The 19,559-nt window shown below is 37.4% G+C and overlaps 1 protein-coding gene across 1 annotated transcript in view; it reads right to left on the bottom strand.

The window, feature by feature from the left end:
* The window catches only part of LOC107585783 (protocadherin Fat 3-like), a 165,193-nt gene that overhangs the window by 80,068 nt on the left and 65,566 nt on the right, over positions 1-19,559 (bottom strand). The window contains exon 2 of the mRNA XM_016272930.1: positions 15,771-19,107. Coding sequence (XP_016128416.1) covers positions 15,771-19,089 — 3,319 coding nt within the window. The 5' untranslated portion in view covers positions 19,090-19,107. The remainder of the gene's footprint in view (positions 1-15,770; positions 19,108-19,559) is intronic.

The raw sequence follows: 19,559 nt of genomic DNA, 5'->3' as shown, positions 1-19,559 counted from the left end.
GGTGGATAGTTAATGCCATTACTGTTGCCTATGAGTCCTCTGATCTCCCCTCACCATTGGGGGTCAAGGCTCACTCGACAAGAAGTGTGGCGGCCTCCAAGGCCTTTCTGGCAGGAGTTCCTATGCAGGACATCTGCAACGCTGCAGGATGGTCTACGCCCCTCACGTTCGTCAGATTCTATGACCTAGATTTGCGAGCCACTCCAGGCCCCTCTGTTCTCTTGCCATAGCTGTGCCCTTCCACACTAGGCAGGGATTTGCAAGTCTGGCGGCGTGGACATCTCGTTCCCCTAGTGTTTTCCGACGCAGCTCGAGTTCCCGAAGGTGAACGTCCCAGGTTACGTATGTAACCATGGTTCCCCGAGTGAACGAGACGCTGTGTCGCAAGGCCATACTTCCGGCATCCCTACTAGAGCTTGCTTCACTCCTAAGAAGCTAGCGCCGGCTGCACCTCACGTGCTTTTAAAGCCTCCTGGTCATGACGTCACCCACCGCTGACATCTCGCCCATCGTTCGACTGATTACACATATGATTCAGAGCTTGGTATCGCTGAAGGCGTTCCCCTAGCGTTTTCCGACGCAGCGTCTCATTCCCTCGGGGGGCCCATGGTTACATACGTAACCTGGGACGGTTTTTATACTGTACAGACCGTATATTCTATTGCCCTACACCAACCCTACCCCTAAACCTACCCTTACAGGAAACTTTGTGCTATTTCAGATTTTCAATACACTCCATTCTGTGTGATTTATAAGCGTTTTGAAAAGTGGGGACATGGGGTAATGTCCTGAAAAGTCACCTTCTCCTTGTAATACCTATGTCATACCTTTGTCATTATACAAATGTATGTCCTCATTTGTCACAAAAATGCGCGCGCACGCACACACACACACACACACACACACACACTCTCTCTTCTAAAAGGGGACATCTATTGTTTTGTACAAAGATAATTATAATTACTATGAATTAAAAACATTTATATTTATAATATTCATAATAAAATTAATATGAACATTCTAATAATATAATACATTTTAACATTATATTCTTTAAAAGTGGACCTTCATGTATTGTTTTATTTTTCATAAACCTAATTATAATTACTCCAAAACTCAAACTCTACAATGGTTATTGCAATTAACATTAAAATAATAATACAATAAATTTTAATATTAAATTGTTATGAAAGGGTACATATTCCCTAGACATCTCGTATTTTTTATAAATCTAAATATAATTACTATAGACGAATCAAAACTCAAATCCTGCTCTCTCTCTCTGTATGAGTTTTTTTTTTTGTGTACAGTTGGTAATTTATGTATTATGTAAATATTGATTTATTGGTAATGTAACAATTGTTAAAATAAAGAAAGACTAAATCTCTCTCTCTCTCTATATATATATAGTACACATATATTTAATAAAAAATATTTAATTAACATTAATATAATAATAAAAAAATAATAATACATTTTAATATTATATTCTTATAAAAGGGGACATTCCCTAGACATTTACTGTTTTTATAAAGCTAATTATAATTACTATAGACAAAAACCCCTCAAATAATTTTAATAAAAAACAATGATTGTAGGTTTTAACATTAAAATAATAAAACATTATAATAACAGAATGCATTTAAATATTATATCACTGACATTCCATAGACATGTATTGTTTTATATAAAGCTAATTATAATTATTACAGACAAACTAAAATTCAAACCCTACCCTAAAAAGAGCTTTTTATATTTTTATAAAAAATACTAATAAAATATTCTAATATAACACATTTTAATTTTATATTCTTCTAAAAGTGAAGATTCCATAGAAATATATAGATCTTTTTTTAATTAACATTAAAATTAACATTAAAATTTAATTATTTTTTTTAACATTAAAATAATCAAATATTTAAATAATAATTCATTTGAATATTATATTATTGCAAAAAGGGGACTTTCTTTAGACATCTATTGTTTTATTTAAAGCTAATTATTATACACAACCAAAACTCAAACCCTACAAAATTTATTTTTGTATTTTAATAAAAAAATATTTTAATTAACATTCAAATAAAACATTCTAATAATAAAATGCATTTTAATATTATACATTTTATCACTATTATTTGCATTTTTTTTTTTACATTTATTAATAACTGCTTTCCAAATGGGAGGTTGTGTCAAATTTAGCTTACTTTTGTGTACAATTTTGTCCTCAGTCTACAGCTAAGCAGTCACACACACAGTCCTGGCTAGAAGCTGATATTTCTGCCAGAGCTGAGCGAGCAGATAGGAAAGGCAGAGAGAGAGAGAGAGAAAGCGAGCGCAAATAAACGAGTGGAAATGGGGAGATTATTTAGCTTTTTGTTGGTTGTTGTGTTCCTGCTGTCTGACCTAGATAAGAACGATACGAGTCAATGAAAGAGTGCCAACCGGACGGCATGAGGCGTGCACGTGTGTGTGTGTGCAAATATGTTTGTTAGTAATGCTGTTCATTGGCATAATCTCTGTGATCAATTATTAATGAGAGCCCAATTATCTACATCCTGCCTTTCCCAGCATCCTCTTACTGTAACTCAGGGTATGTAAGTGAGATAGTTGGCTCATTAAATATGCAGGCCTCTTATAGATTCTTTAAGAACAGAATACAAATAAGCCTCGAATTAGTCTCGCTGAAGGAGGGAGTGAAAGAGCGTCGTGTTTAGGATGAGAGGAAATGTGAGAGTTTTCTGTGTGTTTATGTAATCTCTCTTCCAATCTTTGATCTTTGACTAATCTTTGGTTTAATAATTGATCCTGGTGCTTTCAAGACGAGTTCTTTGGCATTGCAAACTTGTTGTGTGTGTCAAAGCTCTGCTTCCCTGCACAGTTATAGTCATACATTAGTTTTGAAATTGTCTCTTAAAGGGACAGAGCACCCAAAAATATAAATTCTGACAATTCACCCAAAAATGAAAAATAATTTACTCCCCCCATGTCCTTCCAAACCCCAATGACTCTTTCTTTTGTGGAAACCAAAAGATATGTTTTGCAGAACGTCTTGGCTGCTTTATTCCATACAGTATAAGTGGATGGGGACTGGAGCTGACAACTCCAAAAAATGCTCCAAAAAGTAGTTCATATGACTTCTACTCTACATTCCAAGCTTTGTGTGAGGAACAGACCAAAATTGACATGTTATTTACTGAAATTTTCCTGTAGGTCTCATGCTTCATTTACATTGGTGTAAATATGATGCATCAAGATGCATAATTTGAAGTCTGACATGAAGATTTTCAACAATTCATGTTTTAAACCGCTGTTTGCTTCTCATACAAAGCTAAAGAAGTGTACAGCTATGTGTACAGAAGACATGGAATGTATTGCATGAGTCATATGTACTACTTTTATAGCGCTTTTGTTATTTTTGGAGGCCAAGTCCCCATCATTAACGGCCGGTCTGTGGTAATACAGTACATCAAGTAGGACATCCAAACGCTCGCCTATCATTCATCGACCTCAAATATGGCATATCATCTGAAATATGTAAGTATTAGCAACTTTACATGGCCACTCAATCTGATGTTGAAGCTGAACAGTAGCGCTCACTGCATGATAGATGGAGGCGCCGGTGCGCTCACAAACTCCTAAAATACTCCCAACATTTTTGGTCACACAGATAAGAGTAATACATCTTTTGAATCTGTAAAGACTCTACGTTCATTTGTGTGCACTCACTATAACAACAAAACATTGCTCTAATGAAAGCAAATGAAAATAATGAAAGCAAACAGGATGCGCTTTCTGCCGTCTCGGTGTCTGTGAAGTTGAGCGCGAAACTTCAAAACTCTGTGTATACTTGCCTTACAGATAGGAAAACATATCTATAGGGAGCAAAATGTCTACTTTCAAATAAACCAATTCAAATATTCTCAGATTATGTAATCTGTATGAAACACGCATACAGGCGCGTCCACTACCGTGGAGATGATACTTCTGCGGTGTGGCATGCTTTATACGTGTGCTTGAGTGTTTATAGGCTATGTAGGCAATTAAAGGCTCATTATAATGATTTTAATGGTTTATTAATAAATGTGCGATTAGTCGACTAATGCTTAAAATGAACGACTACTAGTAGACTAGTAGACTATTTTAGTCGAGTGCAGCCCTAAAAATATTAAGCATCACAACTGTTTTCAAGGCTGATAATAATGAGAAATGCTTCTTGAGCAACAGATCATGATATTATATTAGAATCATGGAAGGATCATGTGACACTGGAGTAATGATGCTGAAAACTCAGCTTTGAATCACAGAAATAAATTCCATTTTAAAATATATTCAAATAGAAAACAGTTATTTTAAATTTTTATAATATTTCACAATACAAAAAATGTCACTGACTCCAAACTTTTGAACGGAAGCGCAAATGTTGACAGAATCTTATTTTTTTGGTAAAAATTACCTTAGCTTGGTCTTGAGATGCATGTACTAAACTGTGAATTTTCATTGGACCGATGAAGGAAAGAACAAACCCAACACTTTTGTAATCTCAGCACTGTAATTACAAATGACATTTGTAGTGATTAGAAACAGGGTGTTGTGATACTGCATGTGCTTTTAGTGGGACATCATACTTCATTCAGGAACGTTTTCCATGCCGTAACCTAGCAACCTGAATAAAGTACGGATAACAGTCGCCGAAAACCATCAAAAGTGTCTTTCAATCAAAAAAACACAACAGCAAACACACATACAAACACGAATCTTGATGCACTAAATCAATAGCCTTTATTTAAATAAAATTAAAATGAAGCCAATTAACACTTTAGGAGGATGTATAGTGTGTATGTGTGTGTAGGTGGTGTTATCTGTCAGTGTGTGTTAGACACTTGTGTAAGCCTGTGAGTGAGACACATGCGTAGGAGGCACATTCACTGTCTAAGCAGCTTGTGTGTGTGTGTGTGTGTGTGTATGACAGAAAAGGAAATTCACAGATTCAGTCGCATCAAAATATCCCTGTGGTTTTAAAGGAGGGTGTTAAGAAAGTGATGACAGGGAGCAGACTTTACTATCTCCTAAACACAACCTCACAACACAGTAAAAAGCCGCACAGATCTGGAGAAAACCGCACAAAGTCAGTGCCGCCCAACACAACGTACCGACCACAGATGCCTGTGAAACTCAAAAGCACAGAACGCAATTACACAATATCACAATTACATAACACAGCCTACAGTTTGATAGAAACTCACAACTCCAGACTCAAAGTCAAGGCAAACTGACAACCTCAAAAAATTAGATGGGTCTAATACACTTTAGTCTTTTATTTATGGTTTATCTATGTTTTTCTCCCAATTACAACTATAGTTCAGACTTAAACATAGTCTTTTATACTAAGGTACCTTTAAGACTTATATATACTGTTCAAAAGTTGGAGTCTGTCATATTATTTCTTTATTACAGGAAATGAATTTTTCCATGACATTCTAATTTATTGAGATGCACCTGTACAACTCACCAAAGTTGCATTTATTTGATAAAAATACAGTAAAATTGTGAAATAATATTACAATTTAAAATAACTGTTTTCTATTCAAATATATATTTAATATGTAACTTATTCCTGTGATGCAAAGCTGAATTTTCAGCATCATTACTCCAGTCTTCAGTGTCACATGACCATTCTAATATGCTGATTTGCTGCTCAAGAAACATTTTTTTAATCAATGTTGAAAACAGTTGTGCTGCTTCACATTTTTTGTTCAAAAGCATTTATTTGAAAAACAGACAACTTTTGTAATATTATACAAGTCTTACTGTGCCTTTTAATCAATTTAATGCATCCTTGCTTAATAAAAATAAAAATAGCTTTACAAAAAGTCTTACTGAAAATAATAAATGACCTTTTTTAGGACTAACCAACCCAAATTTTGGCAAGTTTTCTTCAAATAAAACACAAGTATTTCAATAATGCAAATGCTAAACACTAGTCAACAAACAATATGCTAATTATTTAAATATGGCTGGACATATTTTAATGCGTAATATTAATTTAACACCAGGAACATCCGATGGACTCGTTTATACAAATTAGTTCTGTGGAGGATGTTTATATTAGCTTTAGACATTAAAATATCACTCAATTAACTCCAAACTCCAGTTTTTCTCATATTTAAGTGGATATGTCCACTTCAAATGATTTACAAAAGGCCAAGATGTGGAACAGGAAAATTTTAAAAGAAAACCACTGACTGCTGCAACACATCAGTGGTTCCGAGCAAATGAGAAGCACTATCTTCTGTGCTTTGAACGACTGGCAGCTATTTCTGAACTCCGTAAAGGTCTTGAATTCACTGTAATATGAAGAAAATCACTTACCATAGAGAACAAATTGAAAAAAAAGAAAAGGAACATGAAGTCGGTATTGTATTAGAGGGGGAGCATTGATACTTTGATGATTAGATCTAACGTTGACATGGCTATTATGGTTTATTTAGGACAGAGACACAGACATTTAGAGCTTGAGCAGAATATTTTACTAACGATTAGTCCTTTAACGAAAGAACAGACTGGAATTAGGCTTTACCGGAAATGCTTAAGTTGTTTTCTGGTTGATTTCATGACGGTTTGGAGCTGAAGTGACCCACTATTTCAGTACCGTGGTATCGACATATTCTCAAGAGAGCCGGTGCATTCATGCACACTCATACATACATAATCACTGCGTCTTACATTATACTGACAAAAGTGAAATATGAGACATGCTAACGTTTACATAAGCACGCTCCCAGGCGTATGCAATATCACACATACATTTCCAAGAAGTGCATTCAATACTAGGAAGAAAAAAATAAATACATACTGGGTGTAGAAACAATTCTCAGTATAAATTGCTGGTATATTTCACTAATCGTTAAGTAACATTGAATTAAACTAAATTTTTAAGTAAAAAAAACGAAATTGTATTTTCTTGTAAAATGTACATTTGAATGTTGAAATAAATTTTCAAAGCATTTTCTCTTGTAATTGTTGCCAAACATTGCTACAATGTTCCTTGCAGGGTTATTATTTGATTTTTGTTTTAGTTATTATTTTAACTAAAATCAAAATTAAAACTAAAACCGTTCAAATAAATAAATAAACAAACAAAAATGTTCATTATTTGGAGTACTTGTTAATAGAAATAAAATAAAATCTAAAAATCTTATTTTATTTTATTTCAGCTAGTTAGTTACTTACAACTTTGAAGACATTTGAACTTTGAAATAATTTTTAACAGTGAATAAGCGTTCAGCAGGGTTATCAATGATAAAAAAAAAAAATTGCTACTTGGAAGTGTTAACAGAAATAAAATAAGATATACAAATCTTATTTTATTTTCAGTTAGTTATGTACAACTTTGAAATCAAATCAGTGAATAAGTGTTTTCATTTGTTATTTCTGGAAAAAAGCTCCAACTTTAAAATTTTGAAAACATTTTGAAAACTATGAAATTCATTTTTTGTTGTGAATAAATGTTTGCATTTGTAATTTCCCTGCAGTGTTACTGTCAATAACTAAAACTAAAAAAAATTAATAAAAATTAAAAAATCATTATCAACTTGGAATATGTGTTAACAGAAATAAAATATAAAAGTCTTATTTTATTTCAGTTAGTTGCCAAGGCATTATTTCTAATTTTGTTTTAGTTTAACTTGAAGTACTCAAACTAAAACTGAAGTAAAAATGAATAAGAACTATATAGACATAAAAAAAACTAATAAAAATTACAAAAGCACAAAAAATTACTAAATTTTTAACTAAAGTGAAAATGGAAAGTATACAAATAAAAACAAACTCAAAAATAATACAAACTATAATAGTACATCATCGATACTAAAATAACACTGGTATCCTTATGGCTGTCAAAACTACTTTTTACAAACTTTTATTATTACAAATGCATGTGAATCTGGTCTTTCTGAGATGTTTTTCAGATGATGCATATAACTTCACCTTCTGCTATCAGACATCTCTGCAACATATTTTCACTTAAGCACTATGCTTTTAGAGCACGCAAATGCACGCATTGCATAAGCAGGACACATCTCTTGTGTTCAGTGCTACTTCAGCAGAGAAATCTCACAAACTCCTACGCACACTTTGCAATAGAGACAGAAAAAGAAAAGACAGACAGAATGAAAAGAAAGGGAGACATGGAAGGACAAAAACACAGAGAAAGCCTTTATTGAGTCTGTCATTTCGGTGTGCTCATCCACTTCCCCTGTTATTGCGCTCCTAAATTTAGGAGCCAAAGCCTTGCGGGGTTATACGGGGCACGAGGCAGGGTTTCATCCAATCACATCAGGTTCCACGACCCAAACACTGAACCTTTGCGAGAGACGGACGGGAAAATCAGAGTGAAACCAGCAGGGACAGGTGTATGAAGATGGCCTGTGTAACATTTACGTGGCTGACAGTGTCATTTCAGCGTTTGATTGGATATGACGCGACATGAACTTGACCGCAAGAGTTTGACTGGCGGAGACGGAGGTACTTTGCTATAAAGAGATCGGCTGTGTTTCAAAACCTTGTGAACTGTTGAACTAGACAACATTTATGAAACATTTATGGTGAATGAACATTATTTGCCATTTTTATTATTGTAAAAAAACAAAACAATAAATAAATAGTGGTGGTGCTGGTCTACCACGTTTTTTTTTTTTTTTTTGACGCGATCGACCCGGATTCAAACCCACCTTTTGTCAAACTTTTTTCCCCTCCCTTTTCAAATCTCATATCACATATCACAAGGCATTTATTTTCAATAAAATGAAGGAAATAATCAAAACGTTGAAAATAAAGTATCGGGTAGGGTTAGGGTAGGTGTAGGGAGGGATTTATTGTCCCATTAAGGTGGCATCCATTTAATAATTTGAATAAAAATGATAATTTACACTCAATACGTCATTATTGTTTTATAATGCACTTAGTGTAAATAGTATATTGCTAAAAAATACTGCTATTTTCACTTAAATAGAATCCATTGCTATTTGCACTTAGTGTAAATAGCATCCATCGCTAAGAAAATATGCTATTTTTACTTAGTGTAAATAGCCGCTGCCATAAATAAATAAATACGAATTAATTTATTTATTTCAGTTAGTTGCCCAGGCATAATTTCTCAATTTGTTTTAAAGGGGTCATAAGATGCTAAATGCACTTTTACAAGTTGTTTGAACTGAAATGTGTGTTGGCACACATTCTATAATGATAAAAATCCACCCAGTGTTTTTTTTTTTATCTGGTTAAATGTTTACCCCTTTCTCAAATCGAGCCGATCTCAGATGCCTGTCTGTGTGACGTCACACAGACAGGCCCCTCCCACGATAGTTTGATTGACAGTAGCGTTTCAGCACAGACTGGACTGGTGTCTTACCTTAGACCCGCCCTGAGTGACTGTCATCAGTCTGCCATTGTTTCACCGCCGGAGCAGATGTAGACAAGAATGACTCCTAAGCGATTGAGGTGTTTTGTTGTTGGATGTAATAATGAGCATAGCAGTCCTCATTTACTCCTGACATCTGAGCCGTTGAACTCGCAGTGGATTACATTTGTTTCTGAAGGGAATGCGCCCTCGATCTACATAAATGCGTCTATGTTCGCGCGAATCATTCATGATCCAGCCTCATCTACAGAAGAAGTGAGTATAATGTTTTGTAATGAATCTTTGCAAATCGCCTTTCCTAATAATGTGCTAATTAGCAAGTTTCACGATGAATGCGGCTAAAGTAAACAGTCTCTCTGAGAGCAGCTCGGAAGAGAGGGGCGGGGTCAGCAGAGCTCATTAACATTTAAAGGAAAATGCTACAAAAACGGCTTGATCTGAAAAGAGCTGTTTTTGACAGGGTAAAAAAGGTGTTTTTTTACACTACCATTGAGAAATTTTAACCAAACTATGTTACAGACTTTTTATTAAGACCCCAAAGAATCATATCAACTTGTGGAAAATGGGCATCCTATGACCCCTTTAACTTGAAATACTAAAATAAACAAAAATTTTAATACAAATTAATAAAGGCTATGAATGACTGAATGAATGAATAAATAAATGCATCACAACATTTATTATCAGTCTGATTTTGAGCACCATAAGTGCATTTAAATACTCAATTTGAATATTAAATGCATCTACAATGTCCAAAATTGCTGTCTAGGTATTTAACTCGTAAGATTTTGCAACAGTGCCCTTTGATCTAAACTTAAAAATTGTAGGTTCATATGAATCTGCATTGCTTAATAAAAAAAGAGATTAATTAGCACTGTCTGACTAATAACCTTCCATAGAAAGTCCTGTTTTTTTGTTTTGTTTTGTTTTTTTGTACAAAATGAGGGTGCCATTTGAAATTACAGTACTTCCTGAAATCAACAGGACGTCACAGTCTGAAGACTTTAGTAGCTGTAAACAATTTTTTATGGAATGGCACTGAGAAAAAAATTATCTGACAGATATGACTGAATTATGTGTCCTGAAATATCACACCTGTCTCTAAGAAAGCCCTGGGCTCTGTAAAGTGACAAAAAACATTAAATATGTGATTGTGAGCAATGGTCAGATTCTTTGGATGGCCAATAGGAAGACTCTGAGGCACTAGATCTCACATGGCAGCCCATATACGGAAAACAGGAAGCCGAGAGCGTCAGTTTGTCTATTTTAACCAATTCTGACAAAACTGAGATGACATGCACATTTACAGGGTGCAGTTCTGGAAAAGGTTGTGTCTAATAAACTCTGGAGGACCTTTAATAATGTAGAAATTTATGAACTTACAGGACCTTTAAAATCAACATGAAATGCATAAACCCCATTACTTTCATAATGCAACACATTTGTGAGTGAAATCTGAATGTGTAAAAATTGCTAAAGCTTTCAGTCCCAACATAAAATGCTTGCAATCAATTATTACTTCCATAATGTGACTTCTTTCTGAGTGAAAATAAAAATAAATAAAATAGTATTACATTTTAAATACAATTTTTAAATTAGAGTCAGTTACATCCATCAAAAATATATTGTATCATAAAAAAATGGCTGTTAAATACTAAAAAGAGCCAGGAGGGGCGGGGCTAAAACATCAAGAGGGCTCGATGATGTCATCTGAAAAGAAACGTCGTTTCAGCACATTTTACACTAATGAATCATATGCAGCAACCTACATTAAAAAAGTGAACAGGGTCCGTTTTGATTTCATGTGATTCTAAGCTGTAAATAACCAAGTCTATTCCCTTAATTACACACCTGAACTCAAGTACAGCATCAGCACTCTAACAGTAAAGGATCTGGGTGTCTAAGCGTAAGCCGGGGCTCTTTCAGCAGTGCGCAAACTAGCACTTAACCCCAGGACGCTCTGCAGGGACCATCAGTGCAATTAGTGCACTGTAAGTCCCTGCAGATGAAAAGCGTCTGCTCAACGGCGGCTGTAATGAGCATGGGCTTTTCTTCACACTTTGTGTTTGACATTTTTGATGCTCAGTGTACAATTGAGCAGCCTTGAATCGCTGTTTGTGCTGTGCAAACAATAGAAGCTTCCGAGCTGAAATGAGAATGCATAGAGAGCGGCCGTAAGTGCACAGAAAATCCTTTGGATATAACGTTTGTGTTTGTCGGAACATGCCTTATGTTTTCAAACTGAGTCTCCCTGTTGGGGAAAATTGCTTTCTAAGACGTGATTGCATGTACAAAGACACGTGTGAAGTGTTTCCTTTCAATTTGTGTGTGTGCGCGTGTGCTTTTTAAGCTGTAATTGTGTCTGTAGAGTTGTGCTCCATCCCCGGGTGATTTATGGCTCATGCCAGCACAGAGCTAACAAGGGCAATAAATTCCCTCACTTGCTAGTGCTACTGCAAAATGTTTGTGCATTGAGTGTGTGTGTGCGCATTTGCAAACATGCAATCATGTCATGTGGCGTACAACATGCAAACTGCCTTTGAGTCTCTGTTCTGTCCTTATTCTTTCCATCAAATCTATACAGACACACAACATGTGTATGCAAACAGTTGGATTGACTCTTCATTGGAAAAGTGACAGGTGAGTGACACAAAGTGCACGACCTTTGACACTGGTTCCCTGACCTTTGACCCCCGGGTTTGGCCAATTTGTGTGCGAGTATGCGAATGGCTGAAACATTTACTTATATGTGTGTGTGTGTTTATATGAAATGGAGAAACAGTGAAGGAAGAAGTAGAAAGTAGAAAAACAAAGAAGTATGCGCAGATCATGCAACCATAGAAACAGGCTATCAGGAATCCTTTAAATGTAAATGTTTAATGCCGAACCGTCAAGTCTTGCCTTTTACAGTGTGTAATTTCTGCAGCACCAAACAGAATTGGAAAAATAAAAGGAGTGTTTCAAACAGGTTTCAAATCCTCCTTTCATTGTTAAAACAGACAGACAGACAGTCCCATTGGAGATATGCACACTTAAAGTCAGGATTGAAAAATACTACAAGGTAATACAATATTAATTACTTAATGTAAAATAATTATTGTAATATTATTTATAATATTAAATCGCACACCTCATAGAGGTGTATATATATATATATATATATATATATATATATATATATATATATATATATACTGTATATACACTGTATATATAATGACATCAATTATTTAATTATGATATTTATGATTTGTGATTTAAGATGTACAGAATGTGAATATATTTCACAATATTAATTAATAATTTAATATAATTAACTAATATAATACTAATTATATTATTTTGTAATAATATTAATAATATACGAATAATTAAGCTCATGCCTCATATAAGCTGTTCTGCACTGAAAAATGCAAGTTTTTTTATTGAGATGACCTGCTTCATTAATTAAAGCACATTAAATATGACTGCACAAACTAATAAAGAAAATATATGTATGACGATATTAAATATTCAAAACTTTGAGAAAAAATATAAATATAAATTTGTTAGTCATTGTTGGAATGTTCAGTGCTGCTAAGTAAATTAGTTGATTTTTGCCTCAAAATACCTCACGCCTAAGAATCACAACCTAAAATGACACCTGAAAGATCTACAGCTTAAAAAAAAAAAAGCCCAAGACAGGTGTGATATCCTCAAAGACTCAAGTCGACTCCTGACAGACACTGATCCACCTGCTGCCAGGACACAAATCTCACAAAACCACGTTTTTAAACCACTCGTACCACAGTACTGAAGTACAGAGCTGGAGATGCTTTGCTTTGTTGCTGTCAGCGAGTTGTAGCAGGGTTTAAAAAGTAGAAGGTGACTGTTCTGCACCAGTGTGTGTGATTCATGCCCTTTAAAGGCCACAGTGAACCCTCTCGTTCGTCTTAAAAGAAATAGACAGATATTCATGGCTTCCCCTCCTTTTTTCCTGATTCCCTCATTCCAAGGAGAGGTGAAAGACCATGGGAGATCTGAGGGTCATTTTGAAACCTCCAGATCATTGTCAGGCAGCTTGCGGGTGAGTAGACACACAAACACACACACACCATTCTGGCCTCTGAACCCCAAACTCTTTCATCCAGACTAATTTTCTTTTTCCCCTCAGTCTCTCAATTTACACTGTGTTACAAGTCTCGTCGACCTCATCCGGTTGGTACACGGTTTCAACACACTCTTATCCAGTGCTGGGTAAATTACTTACAAATTGTAGTCCATTGCTGATTATAAATTACATGGCGGAAATTGTAGTTAGTAATGTAATCTGTTGGATTACACATATTAGGTAATGTATTCTGGCTACTTTTTGATTACTTTTGACCTAACTCGTAATAAAATATTTTCCATTCTTTGTTATCAACATCATGAAGTGCATTAAGCCCCTGAAACAACTGCAGGGGGTTTGCGAGGTGAAGAAAAGCTAATAATTAATTAAATCATAAGAATGTCAAATTAAACTAATTGTGTGACCTCTCCATTTTCTGTGTTATTATATTCATCTGAGAAGTGGCTGGTGTTCGAAGTTACTGTAAAACTTTGTGAATGTACATAAGTGGTAGGATTTTTTTAGAAAAGAAAATTTAAGAGAGAAAAAAGAATAATTAGGGTGAATCAATACAATCAAATACTGCCATTTTGTAGATAATATGTTATCATGTAATCTATTAAAAGTAACGGTAATCTAATTACAAGCACTTTAAAATGCAAAGTAACCTAATTACCAGTATTCATTTTTGGAATCTGATTACATAATCCAGATTACATGAAATCAGTTACTACCCAGCACTGCTTTTACGAAACTGCTGATAAAAAAAATAATAAAAATTTGGCCGAAACATGGTAGCTGATTTCTTGCTTATCCAAGCTGGACATAAGCTGGTGCTAGGCGGTAGACCATCTTGGACCAGAAACATACCAGGTCAAGGTGGTCAAGATGGCTTTTAGATCATGGTGGCTGATAAACCAGCTTGCACAAGCTTATAACCTTCTTGGATCTACTAGAAATAAGCTTCCAAAACATAGCTACCAGCTTAAAGCTGTATTTCCCAACAGGAACACTTCTTTTATGCCACATAGCCTACTTCTTTTTCACAGTTTATTGTACCTCTGCCACCTTACAGGCTGACGGATATCACATACACACACACTTTCACACATACTTCATCTTGCCTTGTGGATTTCTTGGTCTTATGGACTTAAAAAATGTGAGTGGTGTTTGCCTTAGTAAAAATAGCATAGGTGTTGTGGTTTAATGCCAGAATGTTGCTATGTGGTTGATTGGTTTTTAACGTGTTGCTATGCGGTTGACAGATGACATACTGAAGTTAAACACTTACAGTCAAGAATTTGATCAAATCCCTATCCCTAAGTATGAGTAATAATAATAGTGATGCTTGCCTTCAGAAGCAATACTAATAAAAAACCCAGATACTATCGGTTTCACTGAAAGAAAACTCACTGTCAAGGGGAACGAGAAAATGACAGAGTGAGAGAAAAGGGGGAGAGAAAAAAATTGAGGGTTAAAGCTAAGTGTGTGGGTCAGACAGAATGACATGACAACTGCAATAAATGTATAGAGCTTTGTGTGGTAATTCAGTCCACCCAACAGAGGCTTAATACATAAATCAACCTCACACAAACACACAAACACACACACACACACACACTTTTCGGCACGTACACACATATTTCTTTACAGAGAAATCATTATTCGTAGACACACACATACACATATATACCCACTTTGTCCAACAAAACTGGACAAAAACAAATTATCCCATCAAAACAGTGCATGTGAATTGAATGCAGTACATGAAACAATAACCATAACACTATCAAAATTTCAATCGCACTTCAATCGTTCCCCTCCATCTCAACTGTCAAAACTCGACCTAAATAAAATGTAGGCCAATGCAGTGTTTAACTGGCCTGAGGTGATAAACCACTGAAGCCTATTCACTCTTCATTTATGTGTCCCATTAAGTCAATGTGAGTGGCATATGAGTTTTTTCCTTTCCGTATTAAAGGCTCTATCTACAGCATATTAGCTGTATTCAATACCTAGTGATTATGAAAGCAAAGTAAGCTACTTAAAACACCGCAATAAGGTGACTCAGAGAAACCCTTGTGAGAAAAAAATGAACATTTGTTACCTTACCATATTAGCTCTTTACCTCACACTGAATAAAAGACTGCACAAAACTGTACAAGGAAGCCACAACATATTCAACAAAATTTCAAGCACTTTTCAAGACATCACTGAGCTTTAAAAAAAAAAATCAATATGAAAAACATGATCAACACATACCTGTTTCTTCATCAATGGTGAATCTCCCAAGACCACTGCCGTCACGTATGGAGTACTGCACCTCGCCGTCCCTTCCCGTGTCATCATCCCTTGCAGAGACCTGGAGCACAGAAGTCCCGATTCGAACGCTTTCCTTTACTGATCCGTTCATGGCGAAGTTCGAGAAATATGGTGAGTACAGGTTCTCGTTAACATCCACCACCTCCAGTTCAACAAAGCTAACTGACAGGAGAGACACCGGTCGGCCTTTGTCTTTTGCTCGAACTGTTAGATTGAAGAATTGTTGAGTTTCGTAATCCAGCTCCTTGGTAAGACGAATGGCACCGCTAGTCTTGTCGACCTCAAAACGGCCATCGTAGTCGTTAGCGAGTGAGTATCGCACCTGCCCTCCAAGTCCCAGGTCAGGGTCTTGCGTATCCAGCCAGGCAATGACAGTGCCCACTGGGAGGTCTTCTAGTGCACGGGCGCTAACAACACTTGGGATAAAGGCTGGTGGACAATCATTAACATCCTCAAGATAGATTTTAAGAGTTGTTACTGAAAATTGCTGAGCCACTCGCTCTGCTCGATCTCGCGCTTCCACTTTTAATATGAAGAACGGAACAAACTCACGGTCCAGCTGACCTGCAACATATACAATCCCACTGGAGCTGTTGATGCCAAACTGTGATGTGCTGGTGAGTAGGGAATACTGGATCTCGCCATTGAGACCTTGATCTTTGTCAGTAGCTTCCACTTGGATGACTTCGGTACCAACAGGGGTGTTTTCGGGAATGTGGGCCTGGTAGCCGTCTTGAAGAAACTGAGGTGCATTGTCATTTGCATCTGCTATGTAAACTGTAAGAAGCCTCCAGGAGGATCTTTGCGGTTGGCCTAAATCATACAGTGTGATGTTTAGAAGATAGCGATCTGTCCTCTCACGGTCTAGAGGAAGGAAGATGCTTATCACGCCATTCAGAATTCCAATACTGAAACAACTGTCTGTATTGCCATCAGCAATGACGTATAAGAGTTGTCCATTGAACCCAGTGTCTCCATCAAAGGATTTTACCTGAAACACACTCGTGCCAACTTGTACATCCTCACGCACAGTGATGTCAGTTGGGAAGGATTTGTCAAATTGAGGCGTTTGTCGGTTCACAGAGAACAGGTCGATAAAGCCCTCCTCCATTTTGGGTTTACTGCTAGCTTTGGCTTTCTTCAGAAGTTTCTCAGCTAGTCGTTGGGCTACTCTGGTTTCGGTACAACTAAAGCTCTTGGGCGGTGACTTCCCTTGCACTACAGATATGTTCACAAACATGAGATCGGAAAAGTGTTCCCCATCTGTAGCAGTAATTTTTAGACTGAATGAGTTTTTGGGTGCTGCAGTGTTTAGGGAGTGATGTAAGGTCATGACACCAGAATCGGGATTTAAGTCAAAGTACCCTCGCTCATTCCCTGAGAGGATCTTGTATTTGACTAGCTCTAGCTCATCAATGTCTATGGCTGACATTGTGGTGATAACCTCACCTACCGGAAGGTCTCGAGAGATTACACCAACACAGGCCACTTTCTCAAATAGGGGTTTGTTATCGTTAACATTCTCTAGGTGCACAGTGACATTGACTTCACTCTCACGCCTATAAGGGGAACCCCAGTCAGAAGCACGAACCACAAAACTAAAACTCTCTACAGATGATTCAAAGTCTAGCTCCTGTGTTGTCGTGACTGCTCCAGTGAACTGCTGCACGCTAAAATGTAATGGTGTCAAGCTAGCCATGCTATATGTGATGTACCCGTTTTCCCCATGGTCACCATCAGAAGCAGTCACCACAACAACAGTGGTGCCTACCGCAACACTTTCATTGACAAATACCTCATAAGACTGCTGAGCAAATGACGGTGCATTATCATTGGCATCCTCAAGAATGACTCTAACCTTGACCCTAAGGTCACTGTCTACTTCTAAGACCTCTAGCTCAAATACTTCCTGTGTGAGTTGGGTGAGCCAACGTGCCGTGCTGATGACGCCAGTCATGGTGTTGATACTGAAGAACCCCGAATCAGTAGATGGGGTCAGGATGTACTCAGCATCATCTGGCTCTGGCTGGAGTTTCACAGCCTCCACAACAGTCCCAGGAGGGGCAACTTCACTCAACAGGACTTCGTATTCGTCCTTCTGAAATATGACTTCCACCGGGGCTGGTCGTGACAGTCGTAAGTGCACCGTGTGCACAGCAGAAAACTTCTGAGGTGTTCCACGATCCCGAGCCTGCAAGCTGAGGTTTAATCCAAACGGATAACTGTCCCAGTCGAACTGCTCTGTTGCACGAAGGACAAACTCTCTAGATCCTTTCTGAGTGACTTCCTCATCCACCAATTCTTCACTTGGCATCTCTGTCCTTTCGATGCTGAAGAGCTCAAGAAGGTCCCCAGCCACAATGCTCACTGTTTCAATTTCTCCATTCGCCCCTTCATCAAGATCCTCTACGGTGACCACAGCTACGACTGGGGACTTCTCAGTCCATACAGGTGCTAATGTAACAATACTCAGAATGGGCACATGCTCGTTAATCCGTTCTACATGAACAAAAAGTTTAGCTGTACTGCTTACTCCATTATTCCCATAGAGCTTCATTCCCCGGTCCACAGCCTGGATCTCAAGATCATAGCGGCTTTGAGTGTCAACATCCAGCTTCCCACTGAGAGAAACAACTCCACTAGTCGGGTGTACAGTAAACAGCTCCATTCGCTCCTTGAAAAAGTAATAGAACTCTCCATTTGATCCTATGTCGGCATCCGTGGCAGTGACCTGAGCTATGCTGGTGCGTAGGGGTGTGCTTTCCGCAGTGGTAACTGAATATGTGGTAGGGGAGAAAAGGGGTCGAAGGTCATTCATATCCAACACCTGCACACTAACTTTAGTCCAGGCCTCTAATGTATCCCCCTTAATAGAAGCTTTCACTGTCAACAAGTAGTTGTCCTGAACTTCACGGTTCAAGATGGCAGCATTACCCCCTTTGGTTCTTATCCGCAGGAAGCAGAAATCACCCAGAGTGTGCTCCTCGGCCTTGAAGAATCCTTCTTCGTCCCCGGAGGTGATGCGGTACCTCACCTCCCACGAGTGATGTTGGAGAGGGATGCCCATGCGCACCTGGCTGGCAGCGTAGGTGCGGGCGGCCGAGTTCTCGTAGACCGACGCATGGTACAGTGGTTGAGTAAACTGTAGGCGGGATCTTTCACCTTGGCAGTGGCCTGGAGGTGGAGAGAAGAACAGCAAGAGGGCCAATTGTAGGATAATGGCCCATATGCCTGCCCAAAAGGCCATGCTCACTGCCATCCCATCACCAAACCCATCCTGGAGACAGAGAGAGAAAAAAAAACAGAGAAAGATGTTAGGAAGAGCAGATGACATGACAGTACACAACCTGACCTTTCACATCTAAAGCTCATAGGTCACTAGGGATCAGTCAAAAAGATCAAGCACAAGCAGAGGAAGTTGTGTTCTGAAGAAGGGCTGGTAGCCAGGCAACCGCAAGCCAAATGACATCACTACCCAGGTCTCAAAATGGACATTGACACACAATTATATACTAGGGAAAAACCAGGAGGATGCAATTCAGGAAAATTCACTTACACACACATACTACACACAAGAAAAAACAGCAGGAGAATGCAAGTCAGGAACAAAATAATTATAGAGAACGAAAGATCAAAAATACAACCCGTGAAAATGAAGACACACACACACACACACACACACACACACACAAACACACGTTTTTATGGTTTTAAAAAAGCTCTTGAGAA

Source organism: Sinocyclocheilus grahami, unplaced genomic scaffold (assembly GCF_001515645.1).
Source record: "Sinocyclocheilus grahami isolate Dianchi unplaced genomic scaffold, SAMN03320097.WGS_v1.1 scaffold74.1, whole genome shotgun sequence".
In the NCBI taxonomy this organism is placed as follows: domain Eukaryota; kingdom Metazoa; phylum Chordata; class Actinopteri; order Cypriniformes; family Cyprinidae; genus Sinocyclocheilus; species Sinocyclocheilus grahami.
The sequence above is the reverse complement of the archived record's forward strand: the minus strand, read 5'-3'. Positions and strand labels throughout refer to the sequence as shown.